Source organism: Balaenoptera physalus, assembly GCF_965194825.1.
Source record: "Balaenoptera physalus genome assembly, chromosome: 13".
NCBI classification, from domain to species: domain Eukaryota; kingdom Metazoa; phylum Chordata; class Mammalia; order Artiodactyla; family Balaenopteridae; genus Balaenoptera; species Balaenoptera physalus.
Window position 1 is genome coordinate 11,802,723 of NC_138892.1, and position 15,453 is coordinate 11,818,175.

Sequence of the window (15,453 nt, forward strand, 5' to 3'; positions counted from 1 at the left end):
ATTACACATGTTCTGCCTATTTTATAAGAGTATTGTTTCTTGCACTACCAAATGCGTGACAGAGCCTCCAATAAAAATAATGATGACTAGGTGACTTGAAACAATTACAAACATACAATTCTATAAGATCAATGATTGTAATAGTCTAACTCTAGATATGGGAAGAAACAACAGGCGGGAACCATTTCCTGAACCATAACAGACTAGTAAGACAGGTGGTCCAGAGGCTTTTGGCTACTGTTAACAGGGCCTAGTCCAGTAACAGTACATGGAGTGGCCTATCAGTAAATTGTGCCTGGCCTGGGAATGTGCATTCCTAGCACCATGTGCCAAATCAGTCACAGAATGCCTCCCAAACCTTGGTCGAAATTAAGACTGAAAGGGAAGCAATTGTAAAATAAAGAATGTAACCTACTGCCCAGTTCTACAAGAATCAAGTCATTAGCCACTGCAGTTGCTGACCTACAATATACCCTGAAGGAATTCAGGATGAGGATTGGGAGGAGGAGCTTTTTACTCTAAGAAAAGTGGCAGAACCGGCCTTCAGGCAGATATTTATTTTCAAGAGAAAATCTTCTGAACCCAGTTTCTTGCATTTTCCCATAGAGAACTAAAACCATTAACTAAGCTGTTAATTCCTTGTGAACAGCAGCAACCTTCTACCAAGATGTGTGCTTGATTGCACATGCCCCTTCATCAAAATCACATATATGCCGGCCTCCCTCCCCTCCCGCTTCGTTACAGCCCTCGAGCTTTCTGGAAGAGCTCATAATTTGGAGTATAAATGGGGGTTTTAATGTCACACTCCACTTATTAACTGTGTGACCTTAAGCAAATCACCCCTAAATTCCATTTGGCCAGTCAGCTATTTACATTATATTGGAAACAATCCCTGGCCTTCCTGTTCTGGTGGAAGATCCAGTCAGTCCTGTTTCTTAGTAAACAATAGACAATCATTGTAGCGAACACGAGTTAATTTGTTTATCTGTCCTGGCTTCATTAACCTGGTTTCCGGTCCCAAAGTACTGACTACCCAACTAGTCTTTGGCTACCGTAATGGAGTGTAACAGCTGGGATTATCTCCAAAAGTCGTCTGCTCCCGTGCCTCCCTTACACGTGGAAAGACAGCTTTAAAGAGCCCCAAGCCACTTGCCAGATTTGATCTTCAGTCGGGCCACCACCTGCCAGCGCGCGCCGGCCGGCGGAGCAGCACGTGCGCGACTCTCGCGAGCTATCCGGAGCCCAGGACCCGGCAGCCCAGCCCGCATGACGCGCGCCGCCACGTGACCCCGCCCCTGCCATTGGCGGGGCGGGAGGGGCGGGGCCGCCGCCGTGGCGCGGGCAGGCCGAGCACGGCCTGACTTGGCTGCGGGCTGTCTACGGAGCGGCTGGGAGGTTCGAGCTCTGTGCCGGGGGTGGACTGGCGGGCCGGGGAGGCGGAAGCTGCGGGCGTGGGCACCGCGCACGCGTGGGGAGCGGCTCCCTGATTCAGCGCGCCCGAAGGAGGGTGGCCTCGCGCTGCTCCGCGAGCAGGTGTGCTGGGGCATCCCTGTCACGTGACCGAAGAGACCCGGGTGTGGGACGGGGGCCTGCAAACCACACCTCCTTCAGGCTGGAGGCCGGAGCGCGGGGGCGTGGCCAAAAAGACGTGACCCTCGAGGGTCTGGCCTTGGGAGGCCTTAGCGGGGTGTTGGGCATCCCTGGAATTAGGGGAAATTGGAGAAAACACCCAGCCTCTTATTACCATGGCAATAAGGAGTCTGGCGCCCTTGGGAACTAAGGTCCTGAGGGAGATGGAGGGGTTGGGGACTCCTGGGGGGAGCCCAGATCCGAGCTTGAAACGATGGAGTCGGGGCAAATGAATTCAGAGGTCCTTGGGTTCTGGTCCTGGCTGCGCCCCAAGTCGCAGTGAGCGCTCCGGCAAGCCCCTGCCTTTCTGGGCCCCCAGTTCCTGGCTCACGTCCGCGGGCCTCGAGGGGCCTTCGTGGTCCGAGGCCTCACCTCTCTGGTCTGCCGTAGGATGGGCCTCTCCGCCGCGGCCCTGCTGTGGGGCCTCCCAAGGCTGCTCCTGACCATCGCCCTGCACCTGGCTCTCTCCCCGTGCCCCGCCCAGGCCTCGGTGCCCACGCACCGGGACTACTGTGTCCTGGGTGCCGGGCCCGCGGGGCTGCAGATGGCCTACTTCCTGCAGCGGGCCGGCAGGGACTACGCCGTGTTCGAACGCGCCCCGGGACCGGGCAGCTTCTTCACGCGCTACCCCCGGCACCGCAAGCTCATCAGCATCAACAAGCGGTACACAGGCAAGGCCAACGCCGAGTTCAACCTCCGTCATGACTGGAACTCTCTGCTCAGCCACGACCCCCGGCTGCTCTTCAGACACTACTCCAACGCTTACTTCCCCGATGCCGGCGACATGGTGCGCTACCTGGGCGACTTCGCAGACCGGCTGGGGCTCCACGTGCTGTACAACACAACCATTGCTCACGTCACTCTGAACAAGGATCAGCGGGCCTGGAATGGCCATTACTTCATCCTGACCGACCAGAAGGGCCAGGCATACCAGTGTAGGTAAGGAACCAGGCTCCAGAGCTCACCTGCTGAAGCCAGTGCCTTCCCTGGAAGAAGGAAACCCATTGGTTGGCCCGTAGGTGTGGGAGAAATGGGAGAAAAGAGGCATTTCTGACCATCCTTGCTCCCACTGAAATCCAGTGCTAAGAGGTTCAGTTCAGCCGTCATTTCCCAAGTGTTTCCTAGAAATGTATGTACATACTTGAACATTCTGACCATTTCTTTCCTCCAGGGTTTTTCGGTCTTCAGTATCTTCACATTCACTGAAGGACTCCAACATTGGGTATTGAGCATTGTCTGAGCTTATGCACCCACAAAACCCTTTTTGTAGAGCATCTCCTAGAACTTGTGTTCCCCAAAATACATTCTGAGAAATGCTGGCAAGTGTCCAGCAAGTGTTAGACAGGCTCAGTAGGATTTCTGAACTGAATGAGAGGGAGGGCCAACAGGCAGTGCTGCCAGGATTCAGTTTTAGCTCGCTTTGACTTGGGAGAAAGCTTAGCATAGTGTAGAGAACCCAAATTCAGAGTTATATGCTATACTGTGTTCGTCTAATCCTCACAAGGACCCTTTGAAGGAGGTTCACTGATCCCCATTTTATGGATGAAGAACTGAGGCTCAGAGAAGTTAAGTAACCGGTGCTGTGTCACACAGCTAATAAGGGGCGCAGCTGCCACTTGAGCTCACATCTTCCTGACTCTGAAGCCTGTGTTCTTAACGCTGTGCCCGACTGCCTCTCCCTTCCCGGCCGTCAGCCTAGCACCTGGCTCCAGGCAGGTGCTCGATCACGGTTCATTTTCTCATGCCTTTTGCCAGAGGCTCAGCCTTGCTTCTTGCTTGTTACAGCCCAAGGAGAGAAGGGTTGGGGCAGTTTGGACCCTCGCATCTTAGGCAGCAGTGCTACGGTGTAGGGGATTCAGATGTGAGCAAGTGGACAGGCCAGAAAGCAAGGGGCCACAGAGGCTTCTCCAGGCCACCCGGTCCTGTTTTCGAAACTACCTTGTGATCAAACCGTTCCTCTGCAGGCCGACAGGGTCCAGCTCCCAGCTTGTCCACCACAGGATTGTAATCCCCACCAGCAGAAAGAGCAAGACTCTGGAATTAGGCTGACCTGTGGTCAGATTCTGGCTCTGCTGTCTAAGGAGCTGTGGAGGTCGTGGGCCCACGTGGAGCCTGCATCTCCTCGCCTGTAGAGCAGGCCGAATAACACCAATGCAGAGCTGCTTTGAGCAGTAAGATGAGGCAGAAAGCACTTAGTACAGGGCCTCGTACACAGTCACCACTCAGCAGATTCTGCATCTGCCAGGCAAGTAAGAAAGGGGGAAGCAGAACGTATAGTTTCATTTTCATGACTAGGGTGGTACTTGGTGAGGCTGCCATGTTCAAAATTAAGTGAATTATTCCATTTCTCATGGCGTCACTCTCTCCAAAGTCAGAAAGCAAAACTAATTCTCACGTTTGGTATAATCCCAGGAAGGTGTAAAGGAAACTGCACCCACTGGATCACTCAGTGAGAGGCCAGGGTAAAGTCTCCGATGCACTGGGACAGGTCAGGAGGTGGGTGAATAAATGAATGACCTGCTTTCTTTTAGGAGCCAGCAGTCTGGGTGAGGCGGGCGAGCCAGGCGGCAGGTCCAAAGAGGGATTTTCACTTCGTGGTCTCATAGCTAAGAGGCTAAGCCATCCTCCCTCTGTCCCCCACCTGCAGCGTCCTTCTCGTGGCCACCGGCTTGTCAGTCCCCAACCAGGTTGACTTCCCTGGCGCTGAATACGTGGATGGTTATGAGTCCGTGTCCGTGGATCCCAAGGACTTCGTGGGTCAGAATGTGCTGATCCTGGGCCGGGGAAACTCGGCCTTTGAGACGGCGGAGAACATCTTGGGTGTCACCAACTTTATCCACATGCTGAGCCGCTCCCGGGTCCGGCTCTCCTGGGCCACCCACTACGTCGGCGACCTCAGGTATGCTGGGCAGGTACTGTGTGTGCTGTGCTGCCAGCCCCTGACCCCCACCCTGGTCCCTGAGGCTCCCTTACCCGGCACAGACTTCTTTCTCTCTCCTGACATTCCCCTTGGGCCCCAGGGCCATCAACAATGGCCTGTTGGACACATACCAACTGAAGTCCCTGGACGGGCTGCTCGAGTCTGACCTGACGGATCTGGCCGTTGTGAAGGACCACGAGGGCAAGTTCCACGTCACCCTGAAATTCTTCCTGGAGGAAGGCAACCGGAGTGCCGACGCCGTCCCCCTCCCCCAGGACGATAACGACAACTTCGCCTTGCGCGTGGCCTACGACCGGGTCATCCGCTGCCTGGGCTGGAACTTCGACTTCTCCATTTTCAGCAAGTGAGTCCGAACGGAGGGGAGGAGCTGGATCTCTCAGCAAAGCCCTCTGGTCAAGGCCCAGGTGGACAAGGAGACGCCAGAGGGCTGGAGCAGATCCTCCTGTGCCATCAGGTCACACAGGGACCCAGAGCCCAGCCTCCAGTGCGGCTTGAATCCTGGCTCTGTCCCTGACCCACCACATCTTTAACGTGAACCTCAGTTACTCTGTCTGCTAAATGGCCATCGTCATACCCGCCTCCTAGGGTCATGGTGTGGTTAAAATTTGAGCAGGAATGTAAGCACTTAGCTCAGTGCCAAGCCTGTAAAAGGTGTTTCATACATAGCAGCGATTTTATTCACAGCCCTTTCCACTCACAGGTCCCTCCGACTCTCTGCAGGGGGTGAGCTCAGCAAGAAGTACCCCCTGGTCAAAGCCAGCTATGAGTCCAAAGGGAGCCGGGGCCTCTTTGTCCTGGGGACTGCCAGCCACTCCGTGGATTACCGGAAATCTGCTGGGGGCTTCATCCATGGATTCCGATACACAGGTGAGCCCGGCAGAGAGGGCCGCTGTCCCCAGACAGAACCGTCCCCAGGGTTTGTAAAGACACGCCTGATTCCCTTAAAGCAGCCTTAAAGGGATTACTTATCAGCAGTTGATTGTCACAAATTCCCTGTGGGGCAGGCGGCAGTGGGTTTTCTTGGTCTGAGGACACATCTAGAGAAGTACCAGATAGGGTGTAAAAGTAAGTACATCTGGGGGTGGCGTGTTACCCGCGTCACCATGATTGGCAAGGATGCTGAGCTTGGGGCTGCTAACCTGGGGAAGCAGCTGGGCGGTCTCAGGGGTGAGGCTTCATAACCTCCCTAAGCCTCTGCTGGCCCTCCCAGATGCCAGAGTTGTAAATGAGGTGAATTCTTCACCCCATAGAGCTGTTGTAAGGACTAAATAAGGTAATATCTGGAGACCGTGGAGCTGTAAAGCATTACGTACACATAGACTCTTTGGGTACCAACAAATTTCAATAAAAATTGCAACTAGATTATATCAGCTCTCTTTGAAAACTCTCGGTACTAAGGGTACCAATTTTCTGCGTTCTGGGTAGCCCGTTGGATGGGTGCTTTATTGCATGACGAGTGTTACATGGGCCAGTTAATTTGACCATGAAAACACCATAAGGGTCCTTCATCCTGATGTTTCTATATTTAATTTGATGCCTCACTTGCCTTAATGCTACTTTTTGCATTTCACTCTCCTTCCAGTTTGACAGGGAAAGATAATCATGCTTTGCTGTTGATTTCCAGATGATATGTTTATACCCCTTGCATGTGGTCAGGGAAAGAAACCGAGAACGTTAGCCGTCTGTTTACCAAAATATTTGCAAATGGAACACACACACACACACACAGAATGGGAAGAGTCATCTCTCCAGCTGTGTCCCCAGCAAGAAACACTCCTCACGTTCCCCTGCATGTCACCCTTCCTGCACCTGCTGTCCTGACAGGTACTGCCCCATCTCTCTTGCTTCCCTCTGTCCCCTCATCTTTCCCCAGCTCACATTCTTAATTCTCCCAACAGCCCCATAAGAGACATCCTGTTATTTCAATTCCATTTTTCATAGAAGGAAACTGGGGCACAGAGAAGTTAAGTCACTTACCCAAAGTCACCCAGCCAGTGGATGGCAGAGGTGGCATTTGAATCCACACCTGTCTGACTTTGAGGCTCCCAGCTGACCACTAAGCTTCAGGCAAGTGGGAAACAATCCTGGATAGACAGGCCACCAAGAGCTGTGGTGACTCCTACTAGCTGGGGACCCCACCAGAGGGAGGGGCAGTGTGACTGTACACAGTACATCCTGCCTGACCTTGCTCATCATTCAGTTGAAAAACAGGTCCCCAAGGGAGACAAGTAGAAAACAGCAAGCCAGAGTAAAGCAAGATGAAAGATGGTAACCTCAGAAGGTAGGGCCTGCTGGGAACCCTGCCCCTCCCCCTCCTGTCTCTCTCCAGTCCATCCCAGCCTCACTTGCCTGACTTGGGACCTCTTGGTCTCTCCTGACTGGTCTTCCTGCCATTGGTCCCTCTGGCTTCCCATCCAGCCACTCCGGTACCCACCAGAACACTGTTCTTTAAACAGAAGAACCTCCAGGAGCTCCCCAGCTAGGTCCTCGGCATGGCATCCAGAGTTTCGTGCAGCCGGCATCAGCTCGCCTGCCCAGCCTGGCCCTCGCCTCCTTTTCAGAATGTGCCAGTTTCTCAAGGTTTTATGTCTTTGCACCCATGCTGCTTTTGTCAGGCCCCCTTCCCACACTTCCCTAGCTGTGTAATTCCTCATCCTTTCACAAAACGCAGCATAACCTTGTTTCCTCCAGAGAACCAGATGTCTGTCTGTCTGTCTCGTGAGGCTGAACATCCTTTCCTGTGACCGTTGGTCGACCCAGTCTCCCAGCGCGTGAACTGTCTGTGTCCTCGCTGTTACCGGATTTGGGTGTTGTGTTGATTCATTTCGAGGAGCAGGCACCTGTGTGTGGTGCCCCGGTGTCACAGCTGTGTAAGGGCAGCCCCAGGTACACAGAAAATGTCCCCCTGTTGTTTGAGATGGCTGTTGCTTTTCTATCCTTCCAGAGATATACAGAGCATCTCAAAGTAGAACTTAGTAACAGATGTGGCTTTCGGCTGTGAAGGAGAGGGAGCAGTCAAAGCTTTTCCATTTGGGAGTCTCTGATAGACATGGGGACTGGGGGGAGGGGGAGAGGTTGCAGAGGAAGGCTCTAGGTCTGGTTTGGACGCATCACATGTGAGGTGACAGTGGCAGGACTTCCGTATGCAGATGGCCTAAAGCAGAAGCAGGCAGTCTCGGGCCTGGGGACCAAATCCAGCCGTGCCCGTTCATTTCGCGGTCTTCTATGGCTGCTTTCCCACCAGAGGCAGAATTGAGTCAAGTGAGAGAGACCGTCTGGGCTGCAAAGCCAGAAACTTCCCATCCAGCCCTTTTCAGAACACACGTGCAGACCCTGCTCTAAAGGCATCTTCTTGGAGCCGCGCATACAAGCGTGTCCTGAGTGCAGAGCTGGTGGGGCTCTGCGTCACCCCCCAACTCCCCGGAGGTGAAAGATAACATCTTAAGGGCAGCATGCCATTCCTCCCTCTGGCCATTTCAGTGCGTGCCGTCCACCGGCTGCTGGAGCAGCGTCATCACGGCGTCACCTGGCCCTCCACCCAGCACCCCATCACGCAGCTGGCCAGTGCCATCATCCGGCGCGTCAACGAGGCTTCTGGGCTCTACCAGATGTTCAGTGTGCTGGCCGACGTGGTCCTGTTGAAGGAGTGAGTAGTCCAGCCCTCGCCTTCCCACTGCCCCTCCCCCTCCCACCCCGTCTTGCTCTTCCCTTCCTGTTGCATGTGTGGAAGAGCCCAGTGGTTCTTTGCTAAGATGAAGATGGCTGGTGGGGTGGGCAGGGAGGGTGGGGATCAGTCTGTTCTGGGGAAATCAGTGAAATCAACACCACAAGCTCTACTGACGGACAGACAGACAGACACGTGGGTGTGCTGCAGCTTTGCCACTTTCCACCCATGTGATCTGGGGCAAGTTAGTTAGTCTCTCTGAGCCTTTCTCTCATCTGCAAAATAGAGCTAATAATACCTACCTTGCAGGACTGTAGGAAGGAGTAAAGGTAACTGGTAGAAAAGCGTCTGGTACCAAACAGATGAGCAGTGAACTGCAGTGATGACGGATCACCACCTGCGTGGGTGTAAGAGCTCCTTGGGCCAGACCATGTCGGCTCCTTATCAATCAAGTGATAAGCAGCAGATCACAGAGGACGCTCCCTGAGAAGGAAACCATGCAGAGCAGGGAAGGGAGAAGAGCTGAGGGTGGTGAGCGGTGGGGCTGGTTCTCAGAGGGAACAGCCTGGTCCAAAGCCAGTGAGTGCAGCAGCACATTAAGTTCAGGGACATGCAGGAAACTCAGCGGTGCTCAGAGCAAAACCCCCATCACCCTTGACTCCTCTCTCTTTCATACCCATTCACCGCATTCACAGCATCCGTAGGTCCCATCAGCTCTACCTTCAAACTGTGTCTAGAATCTGCCTCTCACTAGCGCCCCCACTGCCACCTTGGTCTGGACCATGAGCATCTCTCACCTGCACTGATACAGCAGCCTCTCACCTTTGACCCCATGGTCTGCTCTCAACATGGTGGCCGGAGTGATTCTTTTTTTTTTTTTTTTTGGCTGCTGGTGTGTGCAGGCTTTTTCTAGTTGCGGCGAGTTGGGGCTACTCTTCGTTGCGGAGCACGGGCTCTCAGCGTGCGGGCTTCAGTACTTGTGGCACGCAGGTTCAGCAGTTGTGGCTCGTGGGCTCTAGAGCACAGGCTCAGTAGTTGTGGCACACGGACTTAGTTGCTCCACGGCATGTGGAGTCTTCCCGGACCAGGGCTCGAACCCGTGTCCCCTGCATTGGTAGGCGGATTCTTAACCACTGTGCCACCAGGGAAGACCCAGAGTGATTCTTTTAAAACTTGAATCACTCGAATTCAGCTCTGTTCAATATCCTCCCAAGGCCCGTAGCTTCCCTTCTCAGCCCAGATGACACCCGACATTCCCATCGTGGCACACACGGCCCTCCTTGACCCGCCCCCGCCGACTTCCCCTCCCCTCCCCCTCGGCTCCACTCCAGCCACACAGGCCTTCTTCCTGTCCCTTGAACATGCCAAGGTGTTCGCTCCCTCCTAGGGCTTCTCCCTCACTGGTCTCTCAGCCTGGCTCCCCCTCTCCCCAGATACCCACTCAGGTTACTCAGCGTCTTGTCTTCTCTCCCCCGTGTAAGTCAGGGCTCAGCTGTAACAGTAATATTCAAGTGAGACGCGCAGGCCTGATGAGTGTCTGTACGCCGTTTGACGGGCGCTTCTAGGCAGGAGAGGCAGGCGCACGCACACACCACACACGCACGCACACACCACACACGCACGCACACACCACGCACACGCCACACACGCACGCACACGCCACACACGCACGCACACGCCACACGCACGCACACGCCACACACACGCCACACACGCACGCACACGCCACACACGCACACACCACACACGCACGCACACTCCTGTCACCTCTGCCGCAGCACTGAGGGTCTTACCCCCGCCGTGTTGCCCCTGTCCCCAGGAATGCCACTGCTTTTGAGTACCTGGAGGAGTTCCCCATGCAGATGCTGGCCCAGCTGGAGACAATCACAGGAAGAAGGGCCAGGCACGGGCTCTTCGTCATCAATATGGAGTACGGCCGGAACTTCTCTGGGCCCGACAAGGACGTCTTCTTTTATGACCGCTCTGTGGGGCACACGGAAGACGCCTGGCTGTCTAACTTCCTCCATCCTGTCATCTACTACTACAGGCATCTCCCCACTGGTGAGCTGGGTCTCCGCTCTCCCCCAAGCGAGGGCACTCCTCGGACCCCAGCGCCATTAAGCTGTCATGCAGCACCCTCAGCTGACAGAAGGGGGGCCGCTAGGGGCTCTGCCTAGAGCCTAAATGGGGCAGATGGTCCAAGAACGATAAATGCTATTCCCAGATTCTGGCCCACACGTCGACCTGGGCAGGCCACGTGTGGAGCGGCGTGATCACCTCCAGGCACCACGTCGTCAGAGGGGCACTGTTGTTGCTGTCTCCAAAGGAGGCTGACCGTGGAGTGGGGAGCGGGGATCTGGGGACTGACTCTTAGAAGGAACAGGGAAGGGAAGGGGAACTGGTTAGCACAGAAGGGGAGCAGGAGAGCTGGGCAGTGTCCCAGGGCCGTCCTTTCCTCGCTGTGTAACCTTGGACCATTACTTCACCCCACTGAGCTTCAGCTTGCTCGGGTGTGACATGGGGGTGGCCATGGCACCCTCCTTGTAGGATGAGGGTTAATGAGATGATACAGCACAACGCCAGCATGGTGCCCGGCACGGAGTAGCTACCGAATGATGACCAACCTGGGGAACACGACTCCTGCTTCCAAACTTGAAGGGATGTCCCCTGGAAGAGGATGATCTAAAAATAGAGGCCGTTCCAAGGGGCAGAGGTAGTGTCCACAGGTAGAAGTGACAGGAGCGCAGGTTTACGTTCACGCTAAGGAGCAGCTAATTGCAGAAGCTGCCGAGGGTGGGATGGGCCACCTCCCAGAGTTTCCCGAGGCAGGGGTGGTCATGGCTTGGTGCCCTGTGGCAGGGACACACGGAAGGGCACCCACCAGGTAGGAAACTGCACTAGAGGGGCCCTAAGACCCCTTGGATGCAGGACCCCGAGTCTCCTCACAGAAAGGCCAGTTTCAAAGCAGCCACAATAGACCTCAGTCCACGACAGTCTTAGAAGCAAACCAAGTTCAAGTGACTGGTCTTAGTTGTGCCCACTGACAGTGCAGGGGATGAGTCTGGTCTCGTCCCTCTCCCTCACGTCCACCTTCCAGACATTCGGAAGGACAGCTGAACGGGCTGACCGTGGCCCATGCAGAGGTGCATCAGGAAGGCTGAGCGCGAGGGGCTGGGGGGCAGGCACCCGGGACGTGGCCCCGGGAATGGAAGCCCCGCGCTCGGCTCTGACATGACGCCCCTTCTCCTCCCCACAGAGCAGGAGGTGAGGTTCCGCCCCGCAGGCTGGCCTCTGCCGCGGCCCACGGCCATCCACCACATCGTGGAAGATTTCCTGACGGACTGGACGGCCCCGGTGGGGCACATTCTGCCTCTGAGGCGCTTCCTGGAGAACTGCTTGGACACCGATCTCCGGAGCTTCTATGCAGGTAACTTAAGTTTCCGGAAGGACAAAGGGGCTGAGCTGGAGGGTGAAGAAGACCGGGTAGATCCGTGCCCTGTGGAACTTTAGGATGCACGTCTAGAAACCCAGACCCAAGACTTCCATCTCCTACAATGGGAGGACTCGGTGTTCACAGAAACCCCCTCCCAGTACAGCACACCTGCAAACACTGAATAAAATGTCTTTTTTAAAAAACTGGCAGGAAAATAAGGGAACTCCCCAGAGGCCAAACACCAAGAAAAGCACAAACCCACCGCTGGATGAGGGATACCTGCTGACTGTCAGTGGCCTAGAGCCCGGGTAACTGACCAGCACTTGGAGCTGGGAAGACGAGGCTGGAGCAGGGTAGGATGTCTGTACAGAGACCTTTAAATAGAGCTGGGATCTCAGTGGGTAAAGCAGAAGGCAGAAAGCACTCCCAAGAGAGTTAGAGGAGACGCACGCTTTTTGGCTCTGGGTAGGGGCGGGGGGGAATCTCCCCTGAGAATTTCCATCCACTAGGCCTCACTCATGAGTTTGGGGCCAAAGTTCACACTATCGTTGTGGTGCAGAAATCACAGAAGTCGATGTGAGTCTTCTGTGAGGACACATACCTTAAAACTAGGCCTCAAAGAATTCCCCCAGATAAAGTTCCCAGGAACATGAACTCCCAAGCAGAAATCACTTAACACGTAAGGATACAAACTACCATGAGGGAGTGTCAGCAGAAGCAACACAAAAGTAAAGTATGTCCAAAATCTGTAAGTAAATAAAATAGAGATTACTGAAAATAGAATGAAAGGGTAGGACTACCAAAATGGACTGGGCAGATTTGAGAAAGGTCCAAATAGAACTTCTGGAAATTAAAATATAAATTTGTAATTAGAAACTCAATGTCAAGGTTAGTAGCACATTAGACAGAGATGAAGGGAAAATTGGTGAACTGGATGGAAGATAGCTCTGACAGTCAAACCCAAAGAGGGACCTGGGGAGAGAAGTCTCACGATCCAGAGGGAGAACTGACCAAAACAAGCCAAATTTTTGTCTTTTTTTTTTTTAACCCCCTGAATTACCAGGATACCCACTCTTTATTTCTGTCCAGCAAACATCTGTTGAACAGTGATTGTATATCACGCACTATTCATATCAAACCAGGTTAGAGACAGTCAGTCCTTGGCCTACGGGGCAGAGAGCAAGTGTCCTTCTTTCATCCCTCAGTCTACCTTGAAATAAAAATGTATATATTAAGGGAGATGGCTTAAAACAATACTTTAAGTTAATAGTCTAAATGTATGTAGATGCTCAAACAGGGGTAATTCATAGAGCAGAGCTAAGCAGCTTTGAAGTACTAGCATTCTGCAGACATAAACTGACCATACACTTACACATGAAATTACCCACTATAGGCCTAGAGACCTCAGCTGCAAAACCTCTGTCTGTTTCTCGAGGTTTCAGGATACACAGAAATGCCAGTGCCTGTTAGGGAGTGTATTCCTACCCTGAGTTATGGCTCCTGCCGACCCATCATCACAGGCCCTGCAGCCTCCTGGCTCCTACTCCCTAGATACACTCACCAGTATAAGCCACTAAGTGTCACTGCCTTGAACTTGAAGGAATCCTCTCCACAAAGGGCCAGCTGGCAGAGGGTGGGCTTTCCCTCCACCCGGTTAGTGGGTGTGCAGCTGCTAGTTCTGGACCCAGATCTGCTGGGCTTCTCCACGCCCTGGCCCCTGCAGAAGGGGTGACGTATGTCATAGGAGGAGGTGCTTGCCGAAAGGCCACCTCACTGCCCCTCTCCGTCCTCTCCCACATCTGCTATCTTCCCTGCTCAGAGAGGATGGTCATGGACCATTCTGGCAGGGGCCCTTTGTACTGTGAGTCAGAGGTAAGGTAGGAAATAGTTTTCCTGTGGCACCTCACAGCCTGGTCACTCGTGTGAGCCTTACAGCATCCTTTTGTAATGTGCCCATTCACTGAGGCGAGAGACTCAAGATGGTTTTCTGACACTCACTCCATCTTCCCATCCTGTCTCTAAATCCCTTAGAAGATTGAGCCCACCTCTGTTTCATCCTTTCTATTCTTTAAGTCAAAGTTATATAAGTACTTGGCTAAAAGGCTTTTTTACCCACTTCCATTCCCATTCCCCAGAAGGAATGACTTCTAGCTCTTCTGGTTGTCTCTTAATATTTTTAAATAACACGTATCCACAGCTCTTTCTTCATTGATCAGATTTGACCTACACACCAACTTTCTGCTGTGGCACAGACGAGGGTTTAGCAGTTTTATCTTTATGTCCCCCACAGTGCTTAGAATCGTGCTTTACACACAGTATTTGCAGCTCAGACATTGTTGAGGGAATAAATCTTTGCAGGGAACTCTGAGCTCAAAATGGAACTGACCACCAAGTTCCCAGCCCCCCCGGGGTGGCTCCTGGAAGAGAAGGCTGAGGGGCTGCTCCCGGGTGGCTGAGCGCCCACCCCGCTGGCGCCATGCACAGCAGCATGCGGGCCTCCCACCTCTGGGAGCTGAGCCATCTCTTTGGTTTGCTTTCCTCTGGAGCCTTGTTTTTCCAAAATGTTGAGGTAGCCTCCCAGTCTTGGAACCTCAGGGAGGGATGAGATCCACGGCTACCCAGGTCAGACGTGAGATACCCAGAAAAGTCAGCTCCCAGGCTCAGGGGATGGAGGGAACCAGGTGAGGCCCCTGGGGCATTGGCACCCCCTCCCTTTGCACCTCTCCCCACACCTCTCAGCCCGACCTCCTTTTGCTTTTGTGCAGAGTCCTGTTTCCTGTTCGCCCTAACACGCCAGAAGCTGCCACCCTTTTGCCAGCAGGGGTACCTGAGAACACAGGGGCTTGTGGGAACCGAGAGCCTCCGCCAGCGCGGCGTGGAGAGCGGGCTCCTGTGGGACTATGCCACTGTGGGCCGGGGAGACAGCGGCCAGCAACCTGGCGACCACGGGCCAGGACAGCACCCTCTGGCTCCAGGGCCTCCGGTCTCGCCCTTCGACAGCAACAAAGAGGAGCTCTGATAGCCAGGTTTCTTCCGCCCAGGCCCACAGTCAGCCCTGCTCTTTCCCCACGGTTCAGTGCTCCCATCGACGTGATTGCCAGAGACACCTCAGATCATCGCAGTGACCGCACCAAAGCCACACGGAGGGCACGTAAGGGCTGAAGGGCGGCCACTCGGTGGTCTCCCCTCCTGTTCGGTTCAGGGGTGCCTGGGAAGTGGGGTCCAGGGAAAGCATCTTCTGCCAGATGGAAGGGAGCCGCCTTCCACACCGGACTTGTCTGCAAATGAGCTGTCACGGAGCACCAGGCTGGCCTCAGTTCTGTCCCCATCAAGTGCCCAGTGGTTCCTTTTCCTTCCAGTTGTCGACTTAAAAAATATTCACAACCTAAAAGTTGAGAGTTATGTTTTATTCAGCGGGAATTTTTAAGACTTCAAACCCAGGAGGCAGCATCTCAAATAACCCTGAAAGAACTGCTCCGAGGAGGTGAGGGGGGAGCCAGGTTATATAGAAGTTTTGCAACAAAGGGCAGGTGGTCTGAACATCAAAAGATTATTGTTAATTAAAGAAAACCAGATATCCCAAGTTCAGGAATTTAGCGCTTTTCTACATATGGGAAGATGCAAGAGTCTGGGCTCACTGAAATCTTTCCTTTGAAATGCACCTCAGCTGTCTGGGGCCAATATCCTATGTTTTCACATCCTGAGTTTCCTCAGGGCTCACCATAGGCAGTGGCCTCTGATGGCTGCTGGATGGCAGGTATTCTTTCCTTCCTGAGTTCCCTCAGA

The 15,453-nt window shown here is 53.9% G+C and overlaps 1 protein-coding gene across 3 annotated transcripts; it reads left to right on the forward strand.

Annotated features, from left to right (window-relative positions):
- The first annotated feature begins 1,277 nt into the window (after nucleotides 1-1,277).
- FOXRED2 (FAD dependent oxidoreductase domain containing 2) lies at nucleotides 1,278-15,250 on the forward strand. 3 transcript variants are annotated; one of them, XM_082420783.1, is made up of 9 exons: nucleotides 1,278-1,395; nucleotides 2,020-2,568; nucleotides 4,277-4,528; nucleotides 4,650-4,913; nucleotides 5,271-5,437; nucleotides 8,051-8,216; nucleotides 10,054-10,295; nucleotides 11,491-11,661; nucleotides 14,433-15,250. In XM_082420783.1, exons 2-9 carry the CDS (start codon nucleotides 2,021-2,023, stop codon nucleotides 14,684-14,686), a joined length of 2,064 nt encoding a protein of 687 aa, XP_082276909.1. In that variant the 5' UTR covers nucleotides 1,278-1,395; nucleotide 2,020; the 3' UTR covers nucleotides 14,687-15,250. The 3 variants fall into 3 exon arrangements, with proteins under 3 accessions (XP_082276909.1, XP_082276910.1, XP_082276911.1); XM_082420785.1 differs by having other exon boundaries at nucleotides 1,317-1,533; XM_082420784.1 differs by lacking the exon at nucleotides 4,650-4,913 and having other exon boundaries at nucleotides 1,311-2,568.
- Nucleotides 15,251-15,453: the final 203 nt, after the last annotated feature.